The 25,711-nt window shown below is 29.1% G+C and overlaps 1 protein-coding gene across 1 annotated transcript in view; it reads right to left on the bottom strand.

Moving 5' to 3' along the window:
• Nucleotides 1-15,853: 15,853 nt before the first annotated feature.
• LOC116765491 (protein qui-1) overlaps nt 15,854-25,711 on the bottom strand; it is a 52,592-nt gene continuing 42,734 nt past the window's right edge. The window contains exons 19-31 of the mRNA XM_032654944.2: nt 24,251-24,422; nt 24,043-24,161; nt 23,698-23,958; nt 23,419-23,589; nt 21,408-21,602; nt 20,880-21,078; nt 20,372-20,509; nt 19,255-19,341; nt 19,026-19,170; nt 18,658-18,730; nt 18,353-18,457; nt 17,844-17,919; nt 15,854-17,730 (exon numbers count right to left, since the gene is read on the bottom strand). Coding sequence (XP_032510835.2) covers nt 17,714-17,730; nt 17,844-17,919; nt 18,353-18,457; nt 18,658-18,730; nt 19,026-19,170; nt 19,255-19,341; nt 20,372-20,509; nt 20,880-21,078; nt 21,408-21,602; nt 23,419-23,589; nt 23,698-23,958; nt 24,043-24,161; nt 24,251-24,422 — 1,758 coding nt within the window. The 3' untranslated portion in view covers nt 15,854-17,713. The remainder of the gene's footprint in view (nt 17,731-17,843; nt 17,920-18,352; nt 18,458-18,657; nt 18,731-19,025; nt 19,171-19,254; nt 19,342-20,371; nt 20,510-20,879; nt 21,079-21,407; nt 21,603-23,418; nt 23,590-23,697; nt 23,959-24,042; nt 24,162-24,250; nt 24,423-25,711) is intronic.

Here is a 25,711-nt window from a genome sequence, read left to right as displayed (position 1 = left end):
CAATGCTTCCTCGAAGAAACCACTGGACCACTCTGCCAGAGCTGACGATCACTTATCAATACGCATATGTGACCAGCTACAAGAACGTCAATATATTAATAAGTGTTTGACCCTCAAGCACAGTTTTAACAAGATGTTAAGAATATTTGTAGGTACGTGCGTATTTCTGAGAAATTTTAAAACGTAACAAGCACACAAGTTGAATCACTTAATAAATGGTGAAATATAATATTTTCAGCAAAGAGATGCCACATTTCGAAAGAATCGAGAAATATATATTTTAACCCCAATTAGATCTAAAACTTCTTTAGGATGTTAAAAAGCGTACAAAATCTGAATTGATTCACTCTTGTTATTCGGATAGCTTTCGTTGCAAACGAAACCTTCCTATACTACTAATAAATTTTGTAATTTTCAATTTTGAGCCCGTTACACGAAACAAACCTGGTTTCGCATATACTCGCAATATGAACCCGTTCTCCTTGCTAAAAAAATGATTAAAAGAAGGTAGTTTCGATTTAAGACCTACGTAAATCCCATTGAATAATATTGATTTCCAAAGTATTATTCAGACAAGTATATATTCTTAAAACAGAAAAGCGATTGAATATTTTTTTGGACATATTTCACTTTTTTTAATAAATCTACAAATGTAAGGGGTTCTGTGTTCAAGTTGCAGGGTTAATGGTAAGGATCCTGCAATTCGGTAAAGTATATATATGTATTATTATACAAAGTACTCTGGCGTATTTACTTTTTTTTCTTCTTGATTGATATTTTGAAACTCCTCCAGTTGTAACATATCATACTCAACAAAAGAACTTATTAATTATTTATATAAGACCGGCTAGGTATTCTACCTCCATAAACTTCCAGTAAATGCTGAAGGGAGACTTTACTTCGTATATCATTGAGCTTGTGTACAAAGGAGCTTATATCGATTTAGCGCTTAGAAAAGCGAGCCGGGTTCAAAACGGAATATGTTTGTGTTCATTTTGAACTTCGCACCGTTATACCCCTGAGATATATGCCACATAGGCATTCTCAGATTCTAGATCATATTTAATATAGATATATATATATATATATTTTCATTTAATACACACTCGGTGGGAAGTATCGATACGAGTAGGTCATAATTCTAAACAATTTTTATTTCTATATCCATTATTATAATATTTTAATACATATATTTGTAATTTTGATTTATAATATTAATTCAAATGAATAAAATTTCTTTTTAAAAACTCCTTACGAAACTCTCATGTAACAGTATGTTAATTTGTATATAAAAAAAATTCATGGTTTGCATGTCTTAGCGTTCTATTTTTGTTGTTAGAAATTGTGTTATTATTAAAAAAAATGTAATACGAGTAACCATGACTTCTTGAAAATCACCATCATCATCATTAGCCTATTGGAGCCCACTGATGAGCAAAGGCCTCTTCTCACACGGAGAAGGTTAGAGCATTAATCACCACGCTTGCTCAAGACGGGTTGGCGATTTCAAAATTATAATTTTTAAATTGTAAGTCCAGGTTTCCTCACGATGTTTTCCTTCATCGTCTGTCAGTGGTGTCTAAATACCCTTAGAAAGTACATATCTTGAAATTAAGTGTTTAAACAACTCAAATGGTGAAAAAAATATTTGGTCAGTAGAATAAATTATACTTAGTGAACTATTATTTCAAGTTAGTTTTTTTTTAATTTAGTTTTATTATTGGTCAACATACATACATATATCTAACTCAAATTTTATTGATCTATTACAAAGGTTCATGGCGAAAATAATTTAAACGAAATTTAAATAACATATAGATTTTAGAGAAGAACAAGATGAAAAATAATATAATGGGTCTGCCAAAGCATTTTATTGCTTATTGACTATTCTTTACGTTTTTGACTAACTGCTGAAGTTATCGGGGTCTTCAATTGCATTATAATACAGTAATATAAACATCTGAGGAATGAACAATTTCTTATTAGATTTAAAATAAAACCATTCACGAGAAAAATATTAATTCGTACATTTAAATGTTTTAATACAAATCAGAATCTTAAATAGCAAGTTCATTGTTTTAAGTGTAGAGTAATGGTGTTTATAGAGAGCTTTCCATATTTATTTATATTTAAAATAGATTGCAGAAGTTTATAGACGCTTAAGGCTGGCTATCCAGAGATGGTGTTGGAATTTTGTTGTAATAAAATTGAATATTTTATGGAAGAGATTAATCAATATCCTTTTTTATTAACTTGCGATAAAGAATTTCAATTGAAACATTCGTAGTTGTGGTTTTAAAAGCTTAGTGATAATATAAAATCAAAATCTTGGTATTTTATCTATATATGTATATATGATTATGAATATTTGTGACGTGTATCATTTAAATTTTTAGTGTATTTTTTGAATTATATTTTTTTTTAAATTTAATACGTAATGTCTGATCCGATTTCCCAGACAAAAACTTTTTTCTCATATTTTATAAATATCTTTAGGTAAACTTTTTTTATTAAACGTGTACTATCACTTGTTCAATAAATATATGTTCGTTTTGCAATTATCTTCAAAATATAAAGATCATATTTCTCTTGTGTTTTATGTAAAAAAATATTTTATCATTTGGTTCTTAACAAAAAAAAAAAAATTGACCTAAATAGTGGAAATAATATTCAAAAAGAGTATAAAGTATAAAATATTCATCAATGAGGGAGCGACCTGAACATTCAATCTGGAAATCTTATTCTGGAAAAATTATTAAGCGTACTCTTTAAGAGAAAATAATTTATTACCCCCAAGAAATATTAAATGAATCAATTTGTTGCAATAAATTTTAATTTATATGTATCTATATGTTTCATTATATAAGCCTTGAAGTTCGTGACCTTGAGGACGACTTTAGAAAAAATAAAATAAACCTTGTCAAACGATTACAATAGGTACCGTAAGCATACTTAATATTCTTCTTGTATATACATATTTTATTTTTAACAAATAAGAATTACATTGAAATTAATTATATTATTATAATAATAATTAAATTAACTTAAGAAATAAAGATATGTGTTTTTTATTGAGTTCCCAGCATAGAAAGTCTTATTTTTTTGATTATTTGAGTTTTGATTCAATTAAAAGCGTAAAAACTTCAATGAGTGTGATTGATTTGATGCGTTACGAGAAAACAATTATTTATTACACTCTGTGGTACTTTTAAAACAGCACAGTAAAGAAAAAAATTGGTTTCTGAAATGGTAAATAAATTGTTGGTCCAATTGTTATTTTATTGCAGCACCGTCGACTCCGCAATAACTCATGACGACTGGCACAATATAATTTACTCATGTTTTATAACTAGCAATCACTATAAAAGTAGGTAAAGTGTTGTCCGCTCGTTCCATCCCACAACAATATATTACATTCGGTCAAGTATCAATATTTCTATTGTTAGATATATTGCACGTAGGTTTGTTCCATTCCATTACTTATAGGATTGAAATCTAGGTGATCTGCTCTTTCGTCTTGAAAATAGAAAGATGTCTCTAATAAAAAAGTAAATTCTTATATTTATTTTCAATATTAACAAGAGTTTATAAAAATAGTTTCAAGACGGATATTACAAAACAACCTTTTGAGTTTCTCATTTACTTTTTTCTTGGAATACATTTAAATAAAATTACTTATTTATTCTCTTAATATCTTTCAACATTTATCTCTTTAAGTGTTTTACTTTTTTTTAAGTGACTACTCGATTTAGTTTTTCTATTCAAATTATTTTTGTATTCCGTTGTACTTTATACATCTAAGAATTAATATTTTTCAATTCATTTATAACTTTCAATTGAATATTTTATATTAATAATATAAAAGTAACTTAACAATTCCTTGAAATTATTACATTCAGATTAGATGGAGTTACGAATATAGAAGAAAACTGCAAAAAAATCTATCAGTTTATCATATTAAAATGGCAATATAATTTTTTATTGAAGATCCGAGACTCAATAAAATTAAAGGGGAAAGTAGTTTAAAGTTATGATACACTGAGATCGTGTGTATGAGTATAAGTCTACAAAGAGTCTTTCCGATACATTTTTAAATATGTAATATATATTTATGAGTATAACATTAAGTTATTAATAAATTAAGGGTTACAGAAGGTATTTTGAACTATTTAATGTTAAAGTCAACATAATTTTCAAATAACTTTTGTTGAATTCAATGTTTTTTTATTTAAAACAATAGTTATTTGAAACGAAACAAATATTCTTTAGATCCGTAACATTCTGACAGAAATATTTTAATAGAGAATTAGAAATGCATCTGTTTTAATTTTTGCCATAGTTGATTATTTTACTATTTATTCTTTTTCTATATTATATAATGGGAGTGGAGAGGTGGCGCAGTGTGTTTTTATATATCCTTAATGTTTTTTTTTAAGGTTATGTCTAGCTCATTCATGTCAATTATTACTTTTTAATATTTTTTTATTTTGATTAAAACAAAATTAGTTAAGCTTTGAATTATTAAAAAAAACGACAGCTTGAAATGTGTTCAAAATGGTCGGAACATTCGATGAGTATTTATGGAAAATTCTTTAGCTTCTATATTTTTTTATGAAATTATGAAAGTAGGAAATTTTAATTTTGTATTTTAGTTGCCTAATAAGTTAAGATTATATATATTTTTCATTCATTATTGTATCGCAAAACTAGAATAAAATCATTTGATTTTCCTCATTACAAATATATGAAACATTTTACAAAATAAATCTTTGTTTAATTTTTGTTTATGGCTAGTCTAATAAATGTGTAAAACTGCACTGCTATCTTTTTATTCATCTGATTGTTTGAGTAAAATTTGTAAATTTACTCAAACAATCGCTGTATTTTTACTATTGTATAAATTGTACAAAAATTCAGCGTTTTCATATGGTTTCTTCTTTTGTCATCGTTTTAAATAAAAGTAACTTAATAAATTACGTAGGTATATACAATTTGTCTTCACTCATTTGGATTAACAGACAAAATTATTAGTTTGAGAAATGGATAATTGAACTAATTTTAAATTACTTTTGTTATTTTATTTCCCTTGTTTTAGTTTGAGCTTTATCGATATGACAGGTCTTTATTTTAACTATGAACATATATTTTAGGATATACTGGCTGATGAGAACTGGATATTGGCACACCTATAGCATTCCTGATCGGTACACGTAGCTGATGCATGCTCGGTGCGGTTTAGAATTACTCATTTCGTGCTAGAATACATCCACCAGCTGTATAAATAATAGTTCGTCATAATGTTTGATACAACTCATTTACGTGCAAAATTTGGTGTATATATATATATATATATATATGTATACTTAAACAATTACAGTTGATAACTTTCTTTAAATTTTTCATACATCATCCTCAAACTTTATCTGAATTGTGATATAATTTATAATCTGTAGGTATTTTGTAACTGTTTTATAATATAGGATACAAATTACGATATCTATATACTGGAGACGCTGTCGAAGCCGCAGGGCTCACAGCGACATATATTACAAAAAAAAGTGTAACTCATATATAAGTAATAGAAATGTAATAAAAAAACTATTAAGTTGATTTTATTTAAATTAACTTAATAGTTTTTACCCATTACTTAAATATCATCCTTATCTCGTCTATCCCTGATCACGGTTATTGAAAAGTAACCGAAACATCGAGAGCATGTAGTTTAAGATAATAAAGAACTCGTAGTACATCCAAAAATATTAGTTTTATTTGAATGTATACTCACGCATGTCTTAGATATCATTAACCCATTACTACCAAACTGTCATTCCCAGTTAAAATTATCTATAAATTATATTTTAATGTTCTACATGTCGTCAACATGTGCTATTAACATGTGAGTTGTACCCCTCGTCTTTACGACACTTGACACTGCATCCATTATGCATCTTGGGGAAGTAGATTGAAAAAGAAATTGGATCCTGGTGAAACATGCCATTATTATTAATAACTAAAACGTGATTCTTACTCAAACAAAATGAATGTGTTCTATATCAAAAATAAAAACGGAATTTTAGAATAAATATTAAAAATTACATTTAACGGAAATACTGTTAGTTTGTGACTCGTGTGTATTATTTTACTTTGTTTCGTATAAATATATATATGTTTATATATCTCCTCATTTGTCACGAGTATAGAAAATTTAATTAAACATGACAAAGGTCCTGTTACTAATATAAAAATTCGACTTCATAGTGAAAAAACGGACAAAAGTATAATAAACCCTTATAATTTTTAAAAATTCAATGTTACAATACTATCTGACTAACATAGTTACTTCTGTGAACATGCAGTATTGTAATTTCGTTAGTCGATGCGGCGCGGCGTAATAACATAGAGGAACCAGATTATTGGTTATAGTTTTTCTGAAATATATATACGGTTACATTTTTTTCTCGGTTATTTTATTCCCAGAAATATATTGCTTTCATATCTCAAAAGCTCAGAATATTTTATAATAAGGTTCTTTCAAATAGTTTTTATAAACAAAGTAAAAAAATTAAAGATACCAAAAATTCATACCGTTTTTATACAAGCGGACAGAATTTAAAACTTATATTGAGTTGTATTTAAATACGTTTTATATTTAGTTATTTTTTTAAGCACATGGTCTAAACCCTGAGAAACGCAAGTCTCTGTCAGAATGCACGCTCTAAGCACGTATAATTTGGGTGAACTGGTTTTAATCACAACAATATATATTTAAGATGCCTGAAAGCTGATGCTTGCATGATGCTTTTTTAATGAGTGTTAAAGGGCATTCATACCGGCTGATTAAATTAATAGTTTAAGTAATGACATTTAATAATTATTTAATATGAATGAAAGATTCTTCTATGCCCCAAACTTCGACTATACTGAACTTGTCAACTACTAGGTGGCCTATGTTTTATTTCAAAATGGATCTTTATACCAATTAATATTTTATTTCACTTATTATGAATCTGTTATGTACACAAACAGAGCCACCCACGAACCATATAAAATATCTGTGCAATTTAATAATTCTATTTATTTTTTTCTCTGTATTGATCAAATTAATTTTTGAGAAAATATTTTCTGTTTACTGTATTATGTAATTAGGAACTGGTGTCTGATAACCTATGTTATCCTAGGACCAACAGTCTAGTCTAACGATGATATAAGGTATTGAAGATCCTGTTGTTAAGTGTCAGATTGTAAATTGTGTCCAATTTTTCGTCATTTGACAACTAAACATTAAAATATATATGTATTATGTAACTATGGTTAAAGTTATATTTTTATGGTTACTTTATTCATCACAGTTCTTTTTCCGTTTCCAAAATAAATCCGGTCAGGTTTTTCATATAAGCCAAAGGACTATTCCAATGAAGTTTAATGTTTAAGTTAAGTAAATATAATAATATATATAAAATGATAATAAATTGAAAAATATTTTTTGTCTTGTTTTTTTTTGTTAAAAATATTTAATAACATCGTAGGTGTCTATCTATCCTTTGGTGTGCGCATTAGGTAAGAGGAAGCGTACCGCCTCGTCCGGATGCGAGAATGATCTACAATGAAAGGAAGGAGGCCCACTATGGTTGTTAGATAATGAAAAAGGAATGAAGGACTTAGAGCGTGCAAACTCTCCAAAGAGTATCCTGTAGAATACCGTGAAGTTGGCTGTTTCTCTCATGTGCTTTAGACAGACTAGCTTGGTCTATATGTAAACAATATACAGATAAGTAAGTATAAGAGGAGACTCCTCGGACTTTATATACCATTTGCTTTGTATATGTCAAGACTCTGATATTTTAACTACTTACTCAAAACGCAAAATTTTCAGCACATGGTTTTTGCTATAGTTAATGCCATTACTTATTATTTAGATGTATTCACTTTTTGTTAAGAAGTCATATAAGTTCTATTGTTCTATTTATAATTGTCCAAATCTTACTATGTACATATATATTAAGATTTGGACAATTATAAATATCTCGTGTTACGTCCAAATATAAGATAAAACATAATTTACGTAACAAGTTTTTAGTATTAAAATTACTAGACCAGAAGTTGGTATAATGTAATATATTAATATTCAATATTATTAAACTTCTTGTGTTCATATTATTAAATATCTTGTGTTGTGTTTTATTAAATGAAAATCTATTCGAATAGTCCATAATAGATAGAATCGAGAAAAGAAAATAACAGCGTATCCTGCAACGTAATACTTTCACAATTTATTTAAGAACACCGTCATCAACTGTCGTGTTATGAATAGAAGTGGGACCAATAGATAAAAGGATTTGGGTTATTTCTATTGAACTAAAACATATAAAAAGAAATGAATATGAATTATACGATTTGATTTGTGTAAAGTTACATAATGTTAAGTTTGTGACATATATACATGTTAATGTACACTTAAGTATATATATAATTTTAATAACTAGTTGTTTATAACGTATATAAGTTTGTTTTTTAATTCTTATGTTTGGTTTTCATCAGTGTGAAAGTGTGATACACTGTGCTTCTATATGTATATTTTTTTTCAATTTTGCAACTACAGATGCTATGAATACATCTAATGTTGATTATAAGCAATTTCCTTTTTATTGAACTATATATTTTACAACAAATAATTCAGTGTCAATATTTGTATAAGTTCAGTAATATCTACATTCCCATTGTTTTTATCTCTTTTCCCATAAATTTTCTTACATCTACATCCCTATTTCTCAGTCTCAATGATATATGTACATAATATTTGTATATGATAGGTTTATTTACTTCATTAAAAACTGTATTATATATGTAACTCTATTAATATTATAAGGTACTGTATTCAAGTGTTTTCTTTAAGTTGCGAATTAAGCGGTATGGAATATAAAAACATTGAAATATTTTTGAAGGTATCTGTTAATTATTGTTAAGGAGATTTTTATACATCTTAGAAATATCAAGTCTATTATTTTAAAAATAACATAGTAAAAGAAATAATGCAAAACAAAATAAAAGATAATTTATACGTTATCTTTTATAGCCAATTTTAAAATCAGTCAATTTCATCTCGTAGTACTTACGCTACCACATCATCAATAATATTAAATATTTATTACGTCATAAGTATTATTAGTGTATTATAAGATGATACAACTTTCCACCCCTAGTTAGTGATATGATCGCGCCATATTACTTAAAATTAAAGTTTTCTATTATAACTAAAGGACGTCTCTCAAAAACTTTGAGTTACAATGTAGGACTATTAAACGATCGCTCACGATCTCGCAATACTGACACGTATCCCCAAACGGTAACGTGGATAAATTCTGTGAGTGGACGGATGGATTGAGGAAAGAACCAAATAAATGTCATGTCTGTGTCACGGTAGGCGGAATACAAGATATACCTCATACGATCCGGGATAATCGTTAGGCGGTCAATGGGTTTCTACGGTTACGGAAAATGCACCATTTAAATTTCTCGCTCGTAAGATTGATAATATAGGTCGTCCTCCATCTTCAGACGGAATAAAACATAGCTTTTTAAACGATGTCAACAAAGTAAGTAACGTCAAAAAAGCTTGATCTACGCTAATTACCTAACTTCCCGTTTAAATTGACCTTTCCTTCTCTATGATTTTAATAAAACCTTTTTCTTAAATTAGATGCAGACGTCATAAAATTGTTGAAGTTGTGACTCGGGCTCAAGCTATCGGCTGATTCAACAGCTTTATTCAGGGATCGTAATAATTTTGGACTGAGTCAAAACAGACCATCGGAGTTCTATAAACACCTAAGAGTTTCCAAGAGATATATATCTTAGGAAATTCCATGATGACGTTATTACATAGCTCCCAAAAGAAAAAGAAGCCCCATAGCTAGAGTCAAGACTTCAATTCCATAAGCAGTTTATGATAGGAGCACCAAGTAACAAATAGGATTAGGATCAAGTAGGAAAGCCCAAGATATGGATATATTGAAGTATTTATTTGGCAAGACGAGATAGCTTAATTTAAGATCCACGCAATGAGGTTTGAAATGCAGAACGAGTGTTTAGGTTAGAATAGGAGATTTTTGGATCCCATTCGCACTAAAATGGCGCACCTTAATTCATGATTGGTCGCCAGCATTGCTAAAATTTCGTTGCTTAAAATGCTAAAATTGCTAAAAATGCATTCCATATGACTCTCCCAGATCAGAGTAATTTAGTAAGATGGGGCAAAGGTACCGAAAAAACTTGCTTTATGTGTGGGAAGGCAGTTAGAACTGCTAAGCATTTGCTGGTGGGATGTAAGGTACTCTTGGTTAGCGATCAATACTCGCGTCGTCACGATAGGGTTCTCATAGGTTTGCAAATCAAACATCAAGCCTTACTCTATCCTTAAAGCGGCTTCGGATAGGACTATAACAATACCAAATCCCAGATATTTGTGCGTCGGCCTCCAGACCAGACATATGTATTTATGTATTCGAGAATTTTAAAGCGCGTTGTGATAATAGAGCTTACGGTTCCTTGGGAAACCAACATCCTCAAGGACCATACCGTCAAGGCCAATAAATATTACGAGCTCACTAACGAACTCACTAGAAATAGGTTCGTAGTGGATTTGTATGCGGTAGAAGTGGCAGCGAGAGGTGTAACGGCTAAATCTCTCTACAACCTTCTAAAAGACTTGGGCTTGACCAGAACTAATATCAATTCATTCTTGGAACGTACTTCGAAGGCAGACCTAGTAAGTTCTTTTCAAATTTAGTTAGGTAGAGAGAGGAGGTTGGACGGTGGAGGTGAGCAATTAACACGCGTCAGATGTGGCCCCTTAAACATACAGTTAGGTCGCAAGTTCCAGGCACTGTTGAAACTCCTTTCTCTGCAATGGAGATGGACCCGGCACCCTCACTGTGAATCCATAGAGGTCTAACCCATCCTAAGAGGTTTCGTCTTACTATTATTTTAACAGTTAAACAAAAAAAATTACTATTTTGTAAATTTTAACTTTAATATAAACATAGGATATTACTGTGAAACGGCAAAAGTTTCCATAGTTATTTAACATAACTATGAGAGTGTTGTCCCATTATAACTTCAAGAACTTCAAAACTTAGTTTATTAGTCTTTACAGGAATTTATCAGTTGGTGTTACAATTTATAAATGAAAATAAAATGTACATTTAGGTACTTTCTCTATTATGATTAGGAAATAGACCGAAATTATAATTAATAAAATATTTTACATTATACAACAGTCGAAATAGCTTAAATAAAACATTGTATTTTATAAAATTTAATTAATTGCTTAATGATATTGTAAGGACGTTAGAATTTTTGAGTAATATTTATGTTTATAACACGGTAACTATCTTTCAGAGCAGTGAAAGTTTTTGGTAAAAACCTAGTTTGATATATGATTGATAATTGTTTATATTTCAAATGATTTCACTCTAAGTTTTTTATTTTTATTTTTGAAAAGCAACAACAAAAACAGATAATATTTTACTGTCGAATAGACCCAGCATTTTATATGAACACGTTGAGATAAGATAATTTCGCTAATGGCGGGTCGCTTGGGATACGAGCCAATTACTTACTCTGTCTGTGCACGCTTAATGGATGAATGAATGAATTTTAATAGTGATGTGAACCAAAGCTCGATTCATGATTGATGTTATCCAGCCCAAATAAAGCTATATTTTAATATACTCAAAAAATTGCTATACACACTTTACCCTCTACCATAAACTTAATAAATTTTTATTAAGTAACTCTCGCACAAATTATCTTTATCTTTGTTATATTTGATATGGCGATTTAAAAAATAATGATATTTCATCATTTAAATATCTATATTTGTATTGAAAATTTTAACGACTTTTAATACGAAACTAAAAAATAAAAATACATACGATTTAATGAACCTGTTAGTATAAGATAAAATCGAACATACGACTGAAAAACAACGTATTTTGTATTCAGTCCTTTTATTTTGCGAATGCGACTCTTGTTTACAGTTTATACTTTTTATATTAGACTTTTCTTGGATCGCTCTTGAAATTCGGTATCTTTTATTTTTTTGTTCTTTCTTATTTAAATTTCAGTTGTTTGCTAAAGGCTGCCTACTAATAAAAAGTCTCTATAAAAACTTGTAAACTTGTCTCGAAAGTAGGACAGAGGACCTATATAATAAATGACCTGAATATAATTTGTTTATTTTTCAAACGACTTCAAAAAAGGAGGAGGTTATCAATTGCTTTTATTTATATAAGTGCTATTTTTGTGTAGATATTTAGAATACATTATTTTAAAGGTTAGATTGCGAAATAGTATTTAAGTGAAAAAAATATTTTTTCCTTTCCTATTTCCTGGTTCCTATGTTGTTTTTTGAATTCAGTTTTTTTATCTAACAAAATATATTTGGAATTACTTTCACAGAAATGGAAGTTGGACTTATAAAATAAAATATAATATGAAAACAATACTGAAGTCTCGTATCATATGTGTTATAAATTATAAAGTACACATTTTTATTTTATTTTTTTATATTTTAAATTAAATTCTTCAAAGATAATATATATTTTTATATATATTTGTATGTAAGCAAATCGTGGATATTTACACGTGAAATAAATTTATATAAATATATTTATATTGTTTTGATTAGATTCGTATACGAGATTTACGTATGTTTAATTGATGAAACATACAGTTTGATGAACTGAATATATTTGTATAATTAGTGGGCAGACGCATTTAATAGTCTAATGATATTATAATGTAACCTTAAATAAGTGTTGATATTTTTAAGTGAAACAGTTACTTTTTTAAAGTTAGCCTGTTTAGGTTTAACTGTTGTGCGATTTATATATTATATTTTTTTATTATTTCAAGAGAAAAAAAAATTCTGTAACTTAAATAAATAAAAAGCTTTAATAAATATGTTTTTTAAACTTTCGTGTCAATATTTTTAAACAAAAGTTAAATTAATTGAAGAAGTTTCTAATGGAAAGAACTCCTTTCTTGGAACCAGCATTTTTATGAATTAACTTTGCATTTAATTTCCCACCAAATTCATGTAGTTTTGTAACATTACACAATATTTATTTAAGCCTTTTCCTTTGTTTCTCGTGCATGTCATCTTAATATATTTCAAATATCACCATATTTTAAATTGGACAGGTAATACTAGATAAAAATAATGTAATAGGTGCACAACATCAGTAAAAATACTGTTTTTTTTTATAATTTCTATAATCACTTAGAAAATATTTATGCCATGTATGTATTTATCTTATTTTGAAGGTTTTTTTTAATTTGTCACTCAAACGTTGGGTCTAAATCTAATAAATCAACCATTTTTAAATGATTTTTCGAAAATAATGTTCTTCAAGATTTAAGTGTTGGAAATCGCCAGGTCTCGTTATATATTATATCTTTGTGTGCCTCAATTTCCGGCCTGTGGACGTTTCATTTAACCGATCACTCATCCTCTTAAGAAAATTCGAGAGGTATTTTGTTAATTATTTCAAACAAAATAAAAAAAACTTTGAAAAATAAGTTTTTTTCAAGGTATGGTCAATGTATAAAATACAGAATTATTTTGAACTACAAGAAATCTGTCATTAAATGAAAAAAAGCAGAAACAACAACTCTTTGAAGATTTCAAAGTATTAGTGAGAAGTCGCACTTTCAAACTAAATAAAAAAAGAAAAACTTTATATTGTTCGTTTCTTTTTCACAGTAAATTAAAAAGGTTTGGGCGTTAATGTTCCGTTATTAAGTATTAAGAAAATAATTTTGGTTTCTTGTAATATATTTATTTCATGAATATATATTATATACTAAGTTAGATTAACCACATACATTAAATTATAAACTATATCTTAAACTATAATTTTGTTGAGAACTGAAACTACTTGAGTATGAACGTAATCAAATTTGTTACCGGCTTTTAGCAGCTGATAGCCTCTTACATTCATTTAAGGTTTCTCGTAATTTTCCACTAATTATGAACCCATTTAGCCTTCCATTAAATACGTTCCACTTGAATTAATCTGAAGTCCACAGGTATTGGAGATACCTAGGTATCTCAAGTCAAGGGTTTTCCAATTATCTCGTCTCGAGTGATACCATATATGTATATATATATATATTTCTCTCTTTGAAACATTCACATATATAAACCTAAACTCAATAAGTCCTTATTATAAAACACATTTTAGTTCTAAAACAATGTCTATGTAATCGTATAACATCTATCAATTTTATTATGTTGATCCACACGATATATAGCCAGCGATTTATCTTTTATCATTCCCCATAATATTCTCGTTTCTTTATTAGCGAACAACCAAAACATTATAGAAAAGGCGCAATGATATACTGATATAATATCGGTGAAGGTAAACACAACTGGTATGTAATTTTCCGTTTTCTTGAAATTATTAACAAAGTTTATTAATTTATAAATATCGTAAAAAGCCTGTTGGAAGCAAAATGAAAAGATAAGTATAATCATAACAATAACAATACGTGTATTGCTTTCCGTTTTGCTTTTATTCGCTCCCAAGATGGACTTAAGTACTACAATAAGGAAGAAGCCATTTGAACATAATATTGGCCATTTTAAAGCTATCACGTAGAAGAAAAAGAAATGAAAATGCCATGAGTTCAGTATAGCAACGCAAAAACATAGAATTATTGTAGCGATTGCTGGTAAAAGCCATCCACAGAGAGACAGTTTCAATACATTTGGTTTCTTCACAGCAAAGACTCTTACGAAACATTCATACATCTGTTTACTAAATAAGAACATCCAACTCAGAAGAACCATCTCTGTGTAGATCTTTGTTACTGAACCCAACGTCAAGGGACAAGAGCAATGAATATCGATCTCAAACAGAATTGTTATATCACAGAAATATCGTACAAATGTGTAGAAAAATCTCGCAATCATAAATTGAGTTAGCAGTTGATTCTTGTAATTCCTCCTCCATTCCAAAAAAAGTGTAGCCGTGAGAATTAGCATAACCAATGCAATCGTGGACAAGATCATTCCAATTGTACTGAATGTTAAAGTAGAAATAGGCAAAAATGTTGTTTCAGTATCATCCATAGAATATGTATTATAGAATTGACACGTCCCCATTGCAGCAACTTTTATTTTCCGTTATGTTCTTCTTTAATAGTACTTCGCTTTGAAAACATTTATGTTCCGTGTACAAACTGATCCAATTTTTTTGATTTCACGAAACATTTTTAATTATGTTGTCTTGACACTCACGTCACTCTCACTATGATCTTTATGTTCGATTGATGGTATTTCTGTGGTAAATATGTATGATAACAGCCATTATCGGCAAAGATTAGATTGCTCTCCCCATATTCATTATAAGAAGTAATTTATTAGTTTCATTAGAAATATAGACATGATAACAGTCGGAGGTCAATGATATGTCTGCAAGTTTTTGCAGTAAATCTTCAAACTGATCTCATTGTATTCAAAGTATCATAATATTCTTATCCTTTTATGTTAAAATTTAAATGCTTAAAACATATTTATATATAAAAAATATAAATCCAATTATATACAATATGAACTACACTTTCTATTAAAATTAGGTGGTACTAATAAGATACTAGTTTTTTCTGATAGTGTCATTCATAAAAAGGTTCCAAATTTAAATTTAGTAAGATTTATGTAGCAAAATATGAAAAATATTTACGTAGTATAGATACGTACGTACGTTGTATAGATACGTTTAAGTTTCTTAAATTATTATAGACAGGATACTAGGGAAAAGAAAAGATGTTTAATAAAACACATGTATAAGAAACACAGAGAATATATTTCAGATATAACATCACGAAGGTTAAAAATAAAAATCACCCATGTGACGTATAGGAAACCACGAATATAAAACTCTATACAAATAGTTAACAAGGTGACAGTGTCTAAATACAATTATTGCATACGTGTGAACGCATTCTTAGATTTAAAATGATTGAACAATACTAAAAACACACAGTATTACGTTATGTTTAAATTTAGATATGTGTTAACATAAATCTCCTTTATTTATTGATTTTGAATTAATCTTTTTAAAGTCACTAGTCACTAAAGCGTTTTTGAAAATAGAAGTAGGAATAGCCAATAAATAAATCTAATTGTATAAGCATAAACATCTACAAATAAGTGCATCTACTTATAAATATTATTGCGTTTTCTAATTTAAATCTAATACCAATAGAAATCACTTCTACATCAACTGCAACTAGGTTAAATAAAAATCATTTAAAAGTTACACCGTCACTATTCATAAATTACTTGTAGACTATTAAAAAAAGTTTTTTTATAAATTTCCGTGAAAAGTATTCCATTGAACGGGAATTAATTTAAAGTTTGATTGAACCTGTCTTTAAAATGTTATGGTTACTTCATAGTTCTAATAAACTTATGAATACTTTAAAAGCTTCACAAGCACGTCTCTTTCAGTGAATAAAAGGAAGGATAAAATAATCTATGTTTCTTTGTATAACATGTGAGATATTTGAGATGTTCTAAAAGATCGTACTACAAATGTAAAAGGTACTTATGTTAGACTAGTTGTTTACTAATGCACTAATTATGGGTAACTTTAATGTACTTACATAGAAGTCTTTATAGGGGATCACAGTTTGGAAAACTAATTCGATACAACGATTTGGGAATTACTTAACTTACAAGAAACGTTATGATAAGATAAAATGCATTATAAATAATGATTACATTCGAATATTGAATTCATTTGTAAATTTAATATTTCTAGCAACATTATTAACATTGAAAAATAAATTTGATGGATTGGATTTAAAATATTACACTGTGTAAAATTAAAAAGAAATTTAAAATTTTGTTTATTTGAAAACTAAAAATAGAGATCCGACTGCCTAGAACCAAAATGAACAAATTCAAGTAAAAGTCGGAAATATAATGTGCTACAGTTTTGTTTCTACTGGTTCGGAACTGTGTTAATTTTAATAAAACTTTAAAATAAATGGCCAAGAATACAAACTAATAATAAAGTACCATTTTTACTTTGTCGTAATTGCATTATAATAACTGAATATGATAAAATGAATACAGAATAATAACAGAAAAGTCCTAATGATGTCCATTTATAGTTATTTCTAGAAATTGTTTTTTTTTTGTTAAATTTTTTGACGTCAATCATTAATCTAAATTAGTTCTACAAGATCACATTGCGTAGAGGCTGGAAGTCTAGAATTACTTAGGTACGCTAATACTAACCTAAAGAACACTTATTTTAAAATTTCAAAAGTAAGGAATAATCTCAACGTGAAATGTAAGTGTTCTTATTAACTTGAACTAATCAAAAGAAGATAACATTACTGTGAATCCAATAAAATTGCATGCAAATTATATTTACTTTTATTTTTTGTTTTAAGATAATTATAATAATATTTCAAGTATTAAGAAATTTAACCAAGAAATATTTAACATTTAAACATATCACGTAAACCAATACAATAATAAACACAATATAAATAGTACTATAATTGTTTTTTTTTTTATAATTACAATTAAAATTTAAATGAAACAATTGAGGCCAGCTCATTAAAACCAAGATAAAATTAATGACAAAAATATACAACGTTAATAAAAATAATTCAGCTACTTAAAACTATGTTACTCCACCATGTGTTCTGTAAAAAAAGGATAACGTGAATGAAACGAAAACAAATATTTTATTTAAAATCTAATTCCAAGAAAGTTATTAAATGTAAGTGGTATTATTTTATGAGAATGAGTATCGTACCTTGTTCTTCAACTGGGGTGTGATCCTCGTCTGAGGAATCAAGTCTCTCAACGAGTGAACTTTGCTTTGAAAGTGTCTGTAATAATAATAACAATAAAGAAGAGCACGAAGATGAAATATTCAATTAAATCAATCAAGAATTCATCACAATGTGTAATGAAAACTTCCATGAGCTTTCTCACAATCTAATGTTTTGGATTTTTAAAAGATTAACACAAAAGTTTTCATATAATAGCTATTCGTCACACAGTATAATTGAAATTTCACATTAGGTGTAACTTTCAAGAACTTTATTAGTAAAAGAAACTTTCATAGATTACTACAATCGTCATTATAACTTCAAGTCATTTGGAATTCCAATACCGATTATTCGAAACTTTGCTTAGTTAAAATGTTCCTTACTTTTCTACGTCCATTAAACTTCAGTAACGAATAATGATTGAATAACAAAGGAGTTCAACTTCTTGAGGGTGTTAAGGGGGTTGGGGAGATGTGGTGGTGATAATAACCTTATTGGATCGTCGCCTCGGGGGTGATATTTTATTCCACAGAGCTTCCAGCTGATCAAAGTGCTGTGATTGAGCGATTGCTGCCTGTTCTGGACCAAGACTAACCTGTAGAAAATTATCGTTAATAAGACGACTCCTAGCTCAATTTTTATCCATTAAAAGATTTTAAAATCTTTGCCTTTCTATTGAGTAATCCTCACTTAATTTATAATGTGTCACGGAACTATTTGTACGATCTCGTCATAATAAAAACCGAAGAACAATGAAAGTGTTATTAATCACTGAATTAATAAATAGTCTGTTACCTGCGAACCCAAATCTTTGTTCTTAGCTTCTTGGATTTTAGATATCTCTTCCATTGACGCTGACACAGAAAATCTAAAGGACGAAAGATAGTTAAATATGCATTTGTAAAAAATGTGGTCACATATAGATCATTTTATGAATAGTTTTTACTAAAACTTCATAAATGGAACGGTTATTTACTTTTTATTGTATTCTGATATAAGTAAAACAATTTAAATGCTACGGCTATTATGAAACCATAAATAGTACGTTATGAAAACTAAAAGATACAATTATAATGTAGGGCATTTAGATTAGTGGAAATCTTACTCTATGTTTAAATATAGACGGCTTCTGTATTTGGTAAAATATTATCAGGATAACTTACCTTCTCTTTAATCGTTCGTCAACTTGTGCCATCATTGCCGCTGATGTAAGATGTCCGTATTTCTTTTGCCAAGTGTAAGTATCCAGTGATACTTCCTTCTTAAGCAATCTCCTCATAGGACGTTTTGGTGCTAGCGGCCGCAATTCTATACGAAAAAAATTGTTCTATTAGCGACACAATCAATAAAACTTTAAAGCAGCACCTTACTCCTTGTGTTTTCAAAGCTTACCATCGACGTTTTTAGTGGGTGCGGCATAAGTTGGTATTTTAACGTATGTTGCTGGAGTATTGTGTAGGCAGATTATTGGCAGGCAACCTGTTGAACACAACTTTTTACCCACTTATATGTGTTTAAGTAGCTGAGTACTAAACATGAATATAAAGTTAATAAACTACACAACACATACATAATACACTTGTAACTTAGAACTAATATGAGTAGGGCATTCTAAAACCCATATGAGCCTAGAAAGGTGGATTATACACCAAACTCTCTTCATAATTGTATTGAAGACCACGTAGTAGTTCTGGGACATTTATCCCTTTTATATGGGAAATAATACTCTACTTTTATTCTGAATATTCTACTTTTATTGAAAAACGTTACGTTGGCATTTTAAATATATAAACCCAACAAACTATTGTATTCCTTTTATAGAAAAAACCATTTCAGAGATAGTATAACATAATTGTACTACTGTGAATTGTATCCCAGAACAATTCCATTCGTCAAAACTTCATTGCGTCGTAGAACTATTGTTACTCATTGTAGTTTAAAGGCTGCAAGTTTATTAAAAAATTTCTATACTCATTTTGGAATTTATTTTTTGGAAGCATAACATTTTTATATCTATCTATATATTGAGATCGAGGATTATCTTAAAATTCCCAGGGGCCTCCGGCCTCCACAATCTTACCTTTCGGAAGAATAATGTCATAAGCTGCCATTTTTATTCTAAAGGTATACTCACTGATATGAAACTTTTATCCCAAAGCAATAAAGTTACTCTTATTTCCATTTATAAAAAAGATAGCGGATTACATTCCAGTCATTAAACTTTACTTTTATAAAATTCCTTTTTACCGACACAGCATTTTTGTAAAACTTTTAAAGGATTACAACATTTTAAGAAAATCTTCCTAATTTTAACAGGAGTTCATAGTCGAGAAGCTTAATTCTTAGAAAAAAGTAGATTAATAACTAAAACTCTTAACAGTTTATTTGAGTCTAACGAACAGCCTTTTTTATAGTCAAAAACACAGTATTATGAATACAAAGCTTTACCTTATACCAGGTTTGGGACGTTTACTTTATTTTACATGTGTGTTTTAAATTTTCTACTCACCTCTATCTGAAAGATGGACAACGATGCGCGAACAGTCGCTAGTAATCTGGAAGGTTAGCGCGGGTACGTGCAATGCTAGTGACGTCAGAGCAAGACCCCGTTTTGTTTCCCATATTATGAGTGTTTTGTCTTCCGCACCTGATTTTTCAATAATTTTAATAGCTATGATAATTTTTATTTTTAAAATAAGTTTGTTTTTATCATTATTGCTTATACGGTTTTATTTGAAAATTGTATGTTATGGATTATTACAATTTCATAAGCGCTTTAATTTAATAGCATTCGTATTAAGGTAATAGGGTTCGCATGGTTTCGATATCTATAAATAATTGATAATCTCTCGGTTTGTCTTTTTTCATTGGGCATCAAAAGGGTTAATGTTTAATTTAATAATTCAGATCATATACATTATTGGTACATAAAATAAATTTAAAATTATTTAAGACAGATGGCTAGATAATTAATTTCTAATAATTCTAATTTTGAATTATTTATCTGTATAACATACCCGAAACTGCGATTGTCCCGTCGCCAGTGACTTTTACACAAGTAACTTTGCCCAAATGACCAGATAACAGATGAACATCTGAACCAGTGTTTATATCCCATACAATTAAGTTGTAATCCCACGAACCAGATACCACTTGAGTCTTGTTTGTGATCGAGACAGCAACACAAGTCACAATGTCGGTATGACCTACCAAAACCTACAAAATTGTAATTAAAAAATTATAATTCCGAAACTCAAACCTTAAAGCCAAAACCGAATATTGTGAGGATTGTTTTGAAATTTTGAGCATATGTTGCAAAGGGAGGTAAGGTGAACAAAAATATTTGATGAAGAAAACGAGGATTTCATAAGGGAATACTTATTTTTAAGGAACAGTAAATGGAGCAGTCTGAAATATTAACAAAGTATTTTAGTATACACATGAATGACTAAAACCTATAAATTTATTTACATTATATCGTTCGCCGTCCCTTTATTGTTTTCTTCGTTTTAACGGCATTGATAAATCTAAAGTAGGTAATTTACCTGCGATAACTTTCCACCATTAAGTTGCCAAACTTTGAGCGACATGTCCATAGATCCAGTCACCACGTGCTGTGAATCCGCTGTAAGAGCGAAGCAGGTAACACGCTCTGCGTGGGACACGGAACGCTTTTCCTCGCCACTGTCTCCTTCGGCTAAGGTCCAGATTCGAACTGAATTATCACCATCAGATAAAACCTACGAAGGTTTGAAATAAAATAACATTACTATAGTCCTGATTATTATTTGAATTATTAGAAGTTGATTTAAAATCCATTTTTCATTTTAAAGTTGTAATTTAAAAAAAACCTAATTCGTACGTAAATGGAAATTAAATTAAATAAATTTTTTTGTAACTTGGGCGTTAAAAAAACTACCTTCATGAACTTTACAGTAGCTTGAATTCAAAGAGAATATTATTATTATTTTTTCAGTTTTTAATGAAATATAAGATGAAGTAAGAAATAATGTAATTCTTTGTGTACAATTTCATATGTAAACTACATCAGACTATATACTTTTATTACAGAATTTCGTTTCAAATCTTGTGAACTACTCACAATCTAGTTTTGTATTAACATGTTTATAAGATCAAATATAAATACGAATTGAATAAGCTCCCTAACAAAAAACTTTTCTGGGATTATAAGTGAATTTCTATAAACATTATCGTACTCTGAATTGCGTTGATTCATATCCAGCTTCGGAGATTTACTTTATTATCATGCACGTCTATATCAATTTCCGAGAATAAATAGGTTTTCCTTGCGTTATATTGCTTAGTAAATTTATATTCTGCTAGTCGTGGATTATCGTAACGAACGTGAGCTTTCAACTCGTAAAGAAAAATATTCGTTTTTCTAAGTATTACGTGCTTGAAGTTTATTAAAAAAAAGGAATATAGAATTTTTAAACAATATATATAAATAAATGAATGAATATTTTATATTGTTTCATACGTCATATAATAAGGTTTGCGAGGACATCAGAAACTAGGGAACGGATTTTTACTACAGTTGCAATTATTTGAGGAATAGTTTTACCATTAAATGTTAAAGTACTTGAATTAATAATATGTATTATTTAAATAAATATCATGAAACTTCCAATTATCTTGAATAAGATGAGAGAAATTTCGTATTGTGTATGAGACTATATTGGACTATTGTGTATCTTAACAGCTCATAAATTCGTACATTTTGTCATAAATATTTGGTCCACTAAGACACGCTTTCTTGTTTATCGAATTTTTATAAATACGAAGTCTGGTAAATAGATCTGCAAATGAAGTAATATGTCCAATTTTATTTGGTATTACGATCGGTAAGATAAAATTGGGACTAAAGACAAAGAGTCATCACGGTTGAGGTGGCCAAGGGTAAACCTGCTATTTATATTTAAAATTTTGTAAGTTTTATTACAGAATCTCTTTAAAATTAAGTATATTTTAATGCATTTTTTTGTTTTTATAAATAAAGTTAAAAAAATATAACAAAAAACGCGAACATACGTATATTTTTTTTTAATGGAAAAACGAGATTAAAACTCCATTATCTCTTGCAGCGGGGATCTACTTCAATAGAGTATCCAGATTAAGTGCTTATCGTTTGAATCACGACTCACAGATTTATACTAAAAGGGAATCTAGATTGAGCGTTCTATATTGGGGCAGGTATATTTACCCACCTTTGTAGTTTGTGTCCTGTGTAATAAAACGATAGAGATTCTCAGTTATTAACAGAATACTGTTCAACTTATATAAACCCAATTTTTCAAGGACGATACCACGCTGATAGATACACTTTGTCATAGATATATAAGAATGTACAAATAAAACTCATATAAATTGCACTAAACTTGGAACGATGTTCTTGTTTAAATTATGTTTTTCGTTCAAAGTCTCCAGTACGTAATGTACAAGATGCTGTTACTAATTGAAGTTATAAAGTATTTAATTATATTCAAATATACATATTTCGTAAATGTACTTAAACAAAAACAATAATATAATCACCGCAAACTTCATATTAAGGGTAACATCAATGCTGGTTGTTGGACAGTTCGCGGAGAGCAGTACGATGCCTGAGTCCACGAGCCAAACGTGTACAGTGCGGGCGCGGTCTCCGGACATTGCGCGTCTACCGTCGGACATCATCAACAGAACTTGAAGAGCGGATTGGTGGCCCTTGAGAATAATCAACAAAAAGTAGACAATTAACTTATCAGCTATTAGAATTCCTACTCTAACACTTCTTATCTCAAACGAGTATTTGAAAAAATAACCAATACAAACCTTATACGTCAATGATGCTGAGTTATCTGCCAACTGCCAAACTACAACAGTTCTGTCCTCGGATCCACTTAATACCATTAAATTATTTGGGCTGAATGTAACGCAGGTTATGTGACCCATATGGCCACTTAGGGTATTTTGCAGTCTGTGGGTAGAGAGTTGCCATACTCTAACTAAGCCTCTCGCGCAACCACTAGCCGCAAGTTGGCCATCCCTCGACACTTCTAGACAGCTTATTGGGATCAGTTCACTTTGTTCGGCCTAGTAGTGAATACATATAGTATATAGTAATTACTTTTGATTGTATTGCAGTTAAATTTTAAAAACATTATAATATATATGTACCTGTAGCAGGGTGATGTTAGTTGTAGATTTTGTTTGACGTCGTTTCATTTGTTTCGTTGGTCTAAAGTTGGTAAGATTGTCTTCAGTATGAAATGAATATATTGTCACTCTGTTGCCACCTAAGTAAACATTATTACATTCATTAGTGCATTATCAAAGATCATGATCATTTCCTTTTTATAATTGATATGATATATATGATCTTTACCAGCAGCTAATAAAAAGTGGTCCTTATCAGCAATCGCTAGTGCTGAGAGGTCATGTGCTGCTGCTAATGTGCGGAGCAGCTGAGCACTATGTAAGCTATAAACGTATATCCTTTGATCAGCACAACCAACTGCAGCTCGAGAAGAATCATGGCCCACGCAGAAACATTTCACCTAAGAATTAATATATAAATATATATGATATTATATATTAATTTAATGTAAAATACTTTATTTTATTAGTCAATAACATTATATCCAATCTATATAGAAATTAGTAGTAATAAACACTTTACCCATGTTTCGAACTTCTAAAGAGCACATCTCAACTTTAACGAAATACTAATCTATATTGTACATGTTATAAGTTTTAGAATACGTCTTTTAAAGGTAGATTTTGAGTTATATTAATTTAATTAGAATTATCTATCTCAAGTTTCTTAAGTAAATGCTCAGAATATATGTATGTCATAGTGATAGTAGTTACACAAAACAGTAATTAAATTAAGAGCTATAAAGCGAAAAGTGATTTATCCACAAATGTAATAAGATCGCTCCTTGGGCACTTACTAGAAATCGTCGGTAATTTATCTCTCCCCACAAAAGTGTGAGTAAAGCTAAAACAATTTAGTGACGTGATCCTCAATTACCGGACTCGAAGAGGGTCGAAAGAAATGCTAGTAGGTAAGACTGCTCATTATATATAAATTTACCTCGTTAGCAGATTTGGAGGTATTGAATTTCTGAAGTATTATTTGGGCCACCATATAGATTCAATATTATCAAGTCATTATTTGTTGTTTTGTGGTACCGAATAATCGCTATTATAAAATTGAGGGTATGGTCTAGATTCGGAATAAGACTTTCGTTGCTTTAATGACTTATAATTTATGTTATTATTTACTAAACGGAACGAAAAGTAGTCCTTGAAAATTTAATTCTACTTTATACTTTTAAATGACTTGCAATTATACAGAATCGAATTATATAAGAATAAAAATATTTGTCAGTACAATTTCCTTTTTATACATTTGCAATATTGTTATATTTGTTTTAATAAATATGTAAGAGACTATTGTACCCACAGAAAAAGTCTATTTAATCTCAAAGGACAAGTGGGAGGCAATTATGCGTTTCCTTTGTTATTGGATCATCTTGTTCGAGTACGATAGTAATTATGTAATTAAAGTAGTAAATTTCTTGGTACATATAGCAAGGTATTTAGTTATAACTTTATCCGATAATCATTATTTTAATTATTTGAAATTTAAGGACCAGATATTAATAGCGGATGAGAATTTACATCAGTAGCTTACTTTAAATATAGTCATTAAAATAAGAAAACGTTTTCTATTTTTTATATATAACGATAAAAGTTAGTGCAATAGAAAATTATAATACGTTCACCGCCTAAGGATTCATTTCCAACCACCAATAGGTGGAATGGTCGACCACTATCTAGC

The sequence above is a fragment of the Danaus plexippus genome, chromosome 11 (genome assembly GCF_018135715.1).
Source record: "Danaus plexippus chromosome 11, MEX_DaPlex, whole genome shotgun sequence".
NCBI lineage: Eukaryota > Metazoa > Arthropoda > Insecta > Lepidoptera > Nymphalidae > Danaus > Danaus plexippus.
This window is presented reverse-complemented; position numbering and strand designations above follow the sequence as displayed.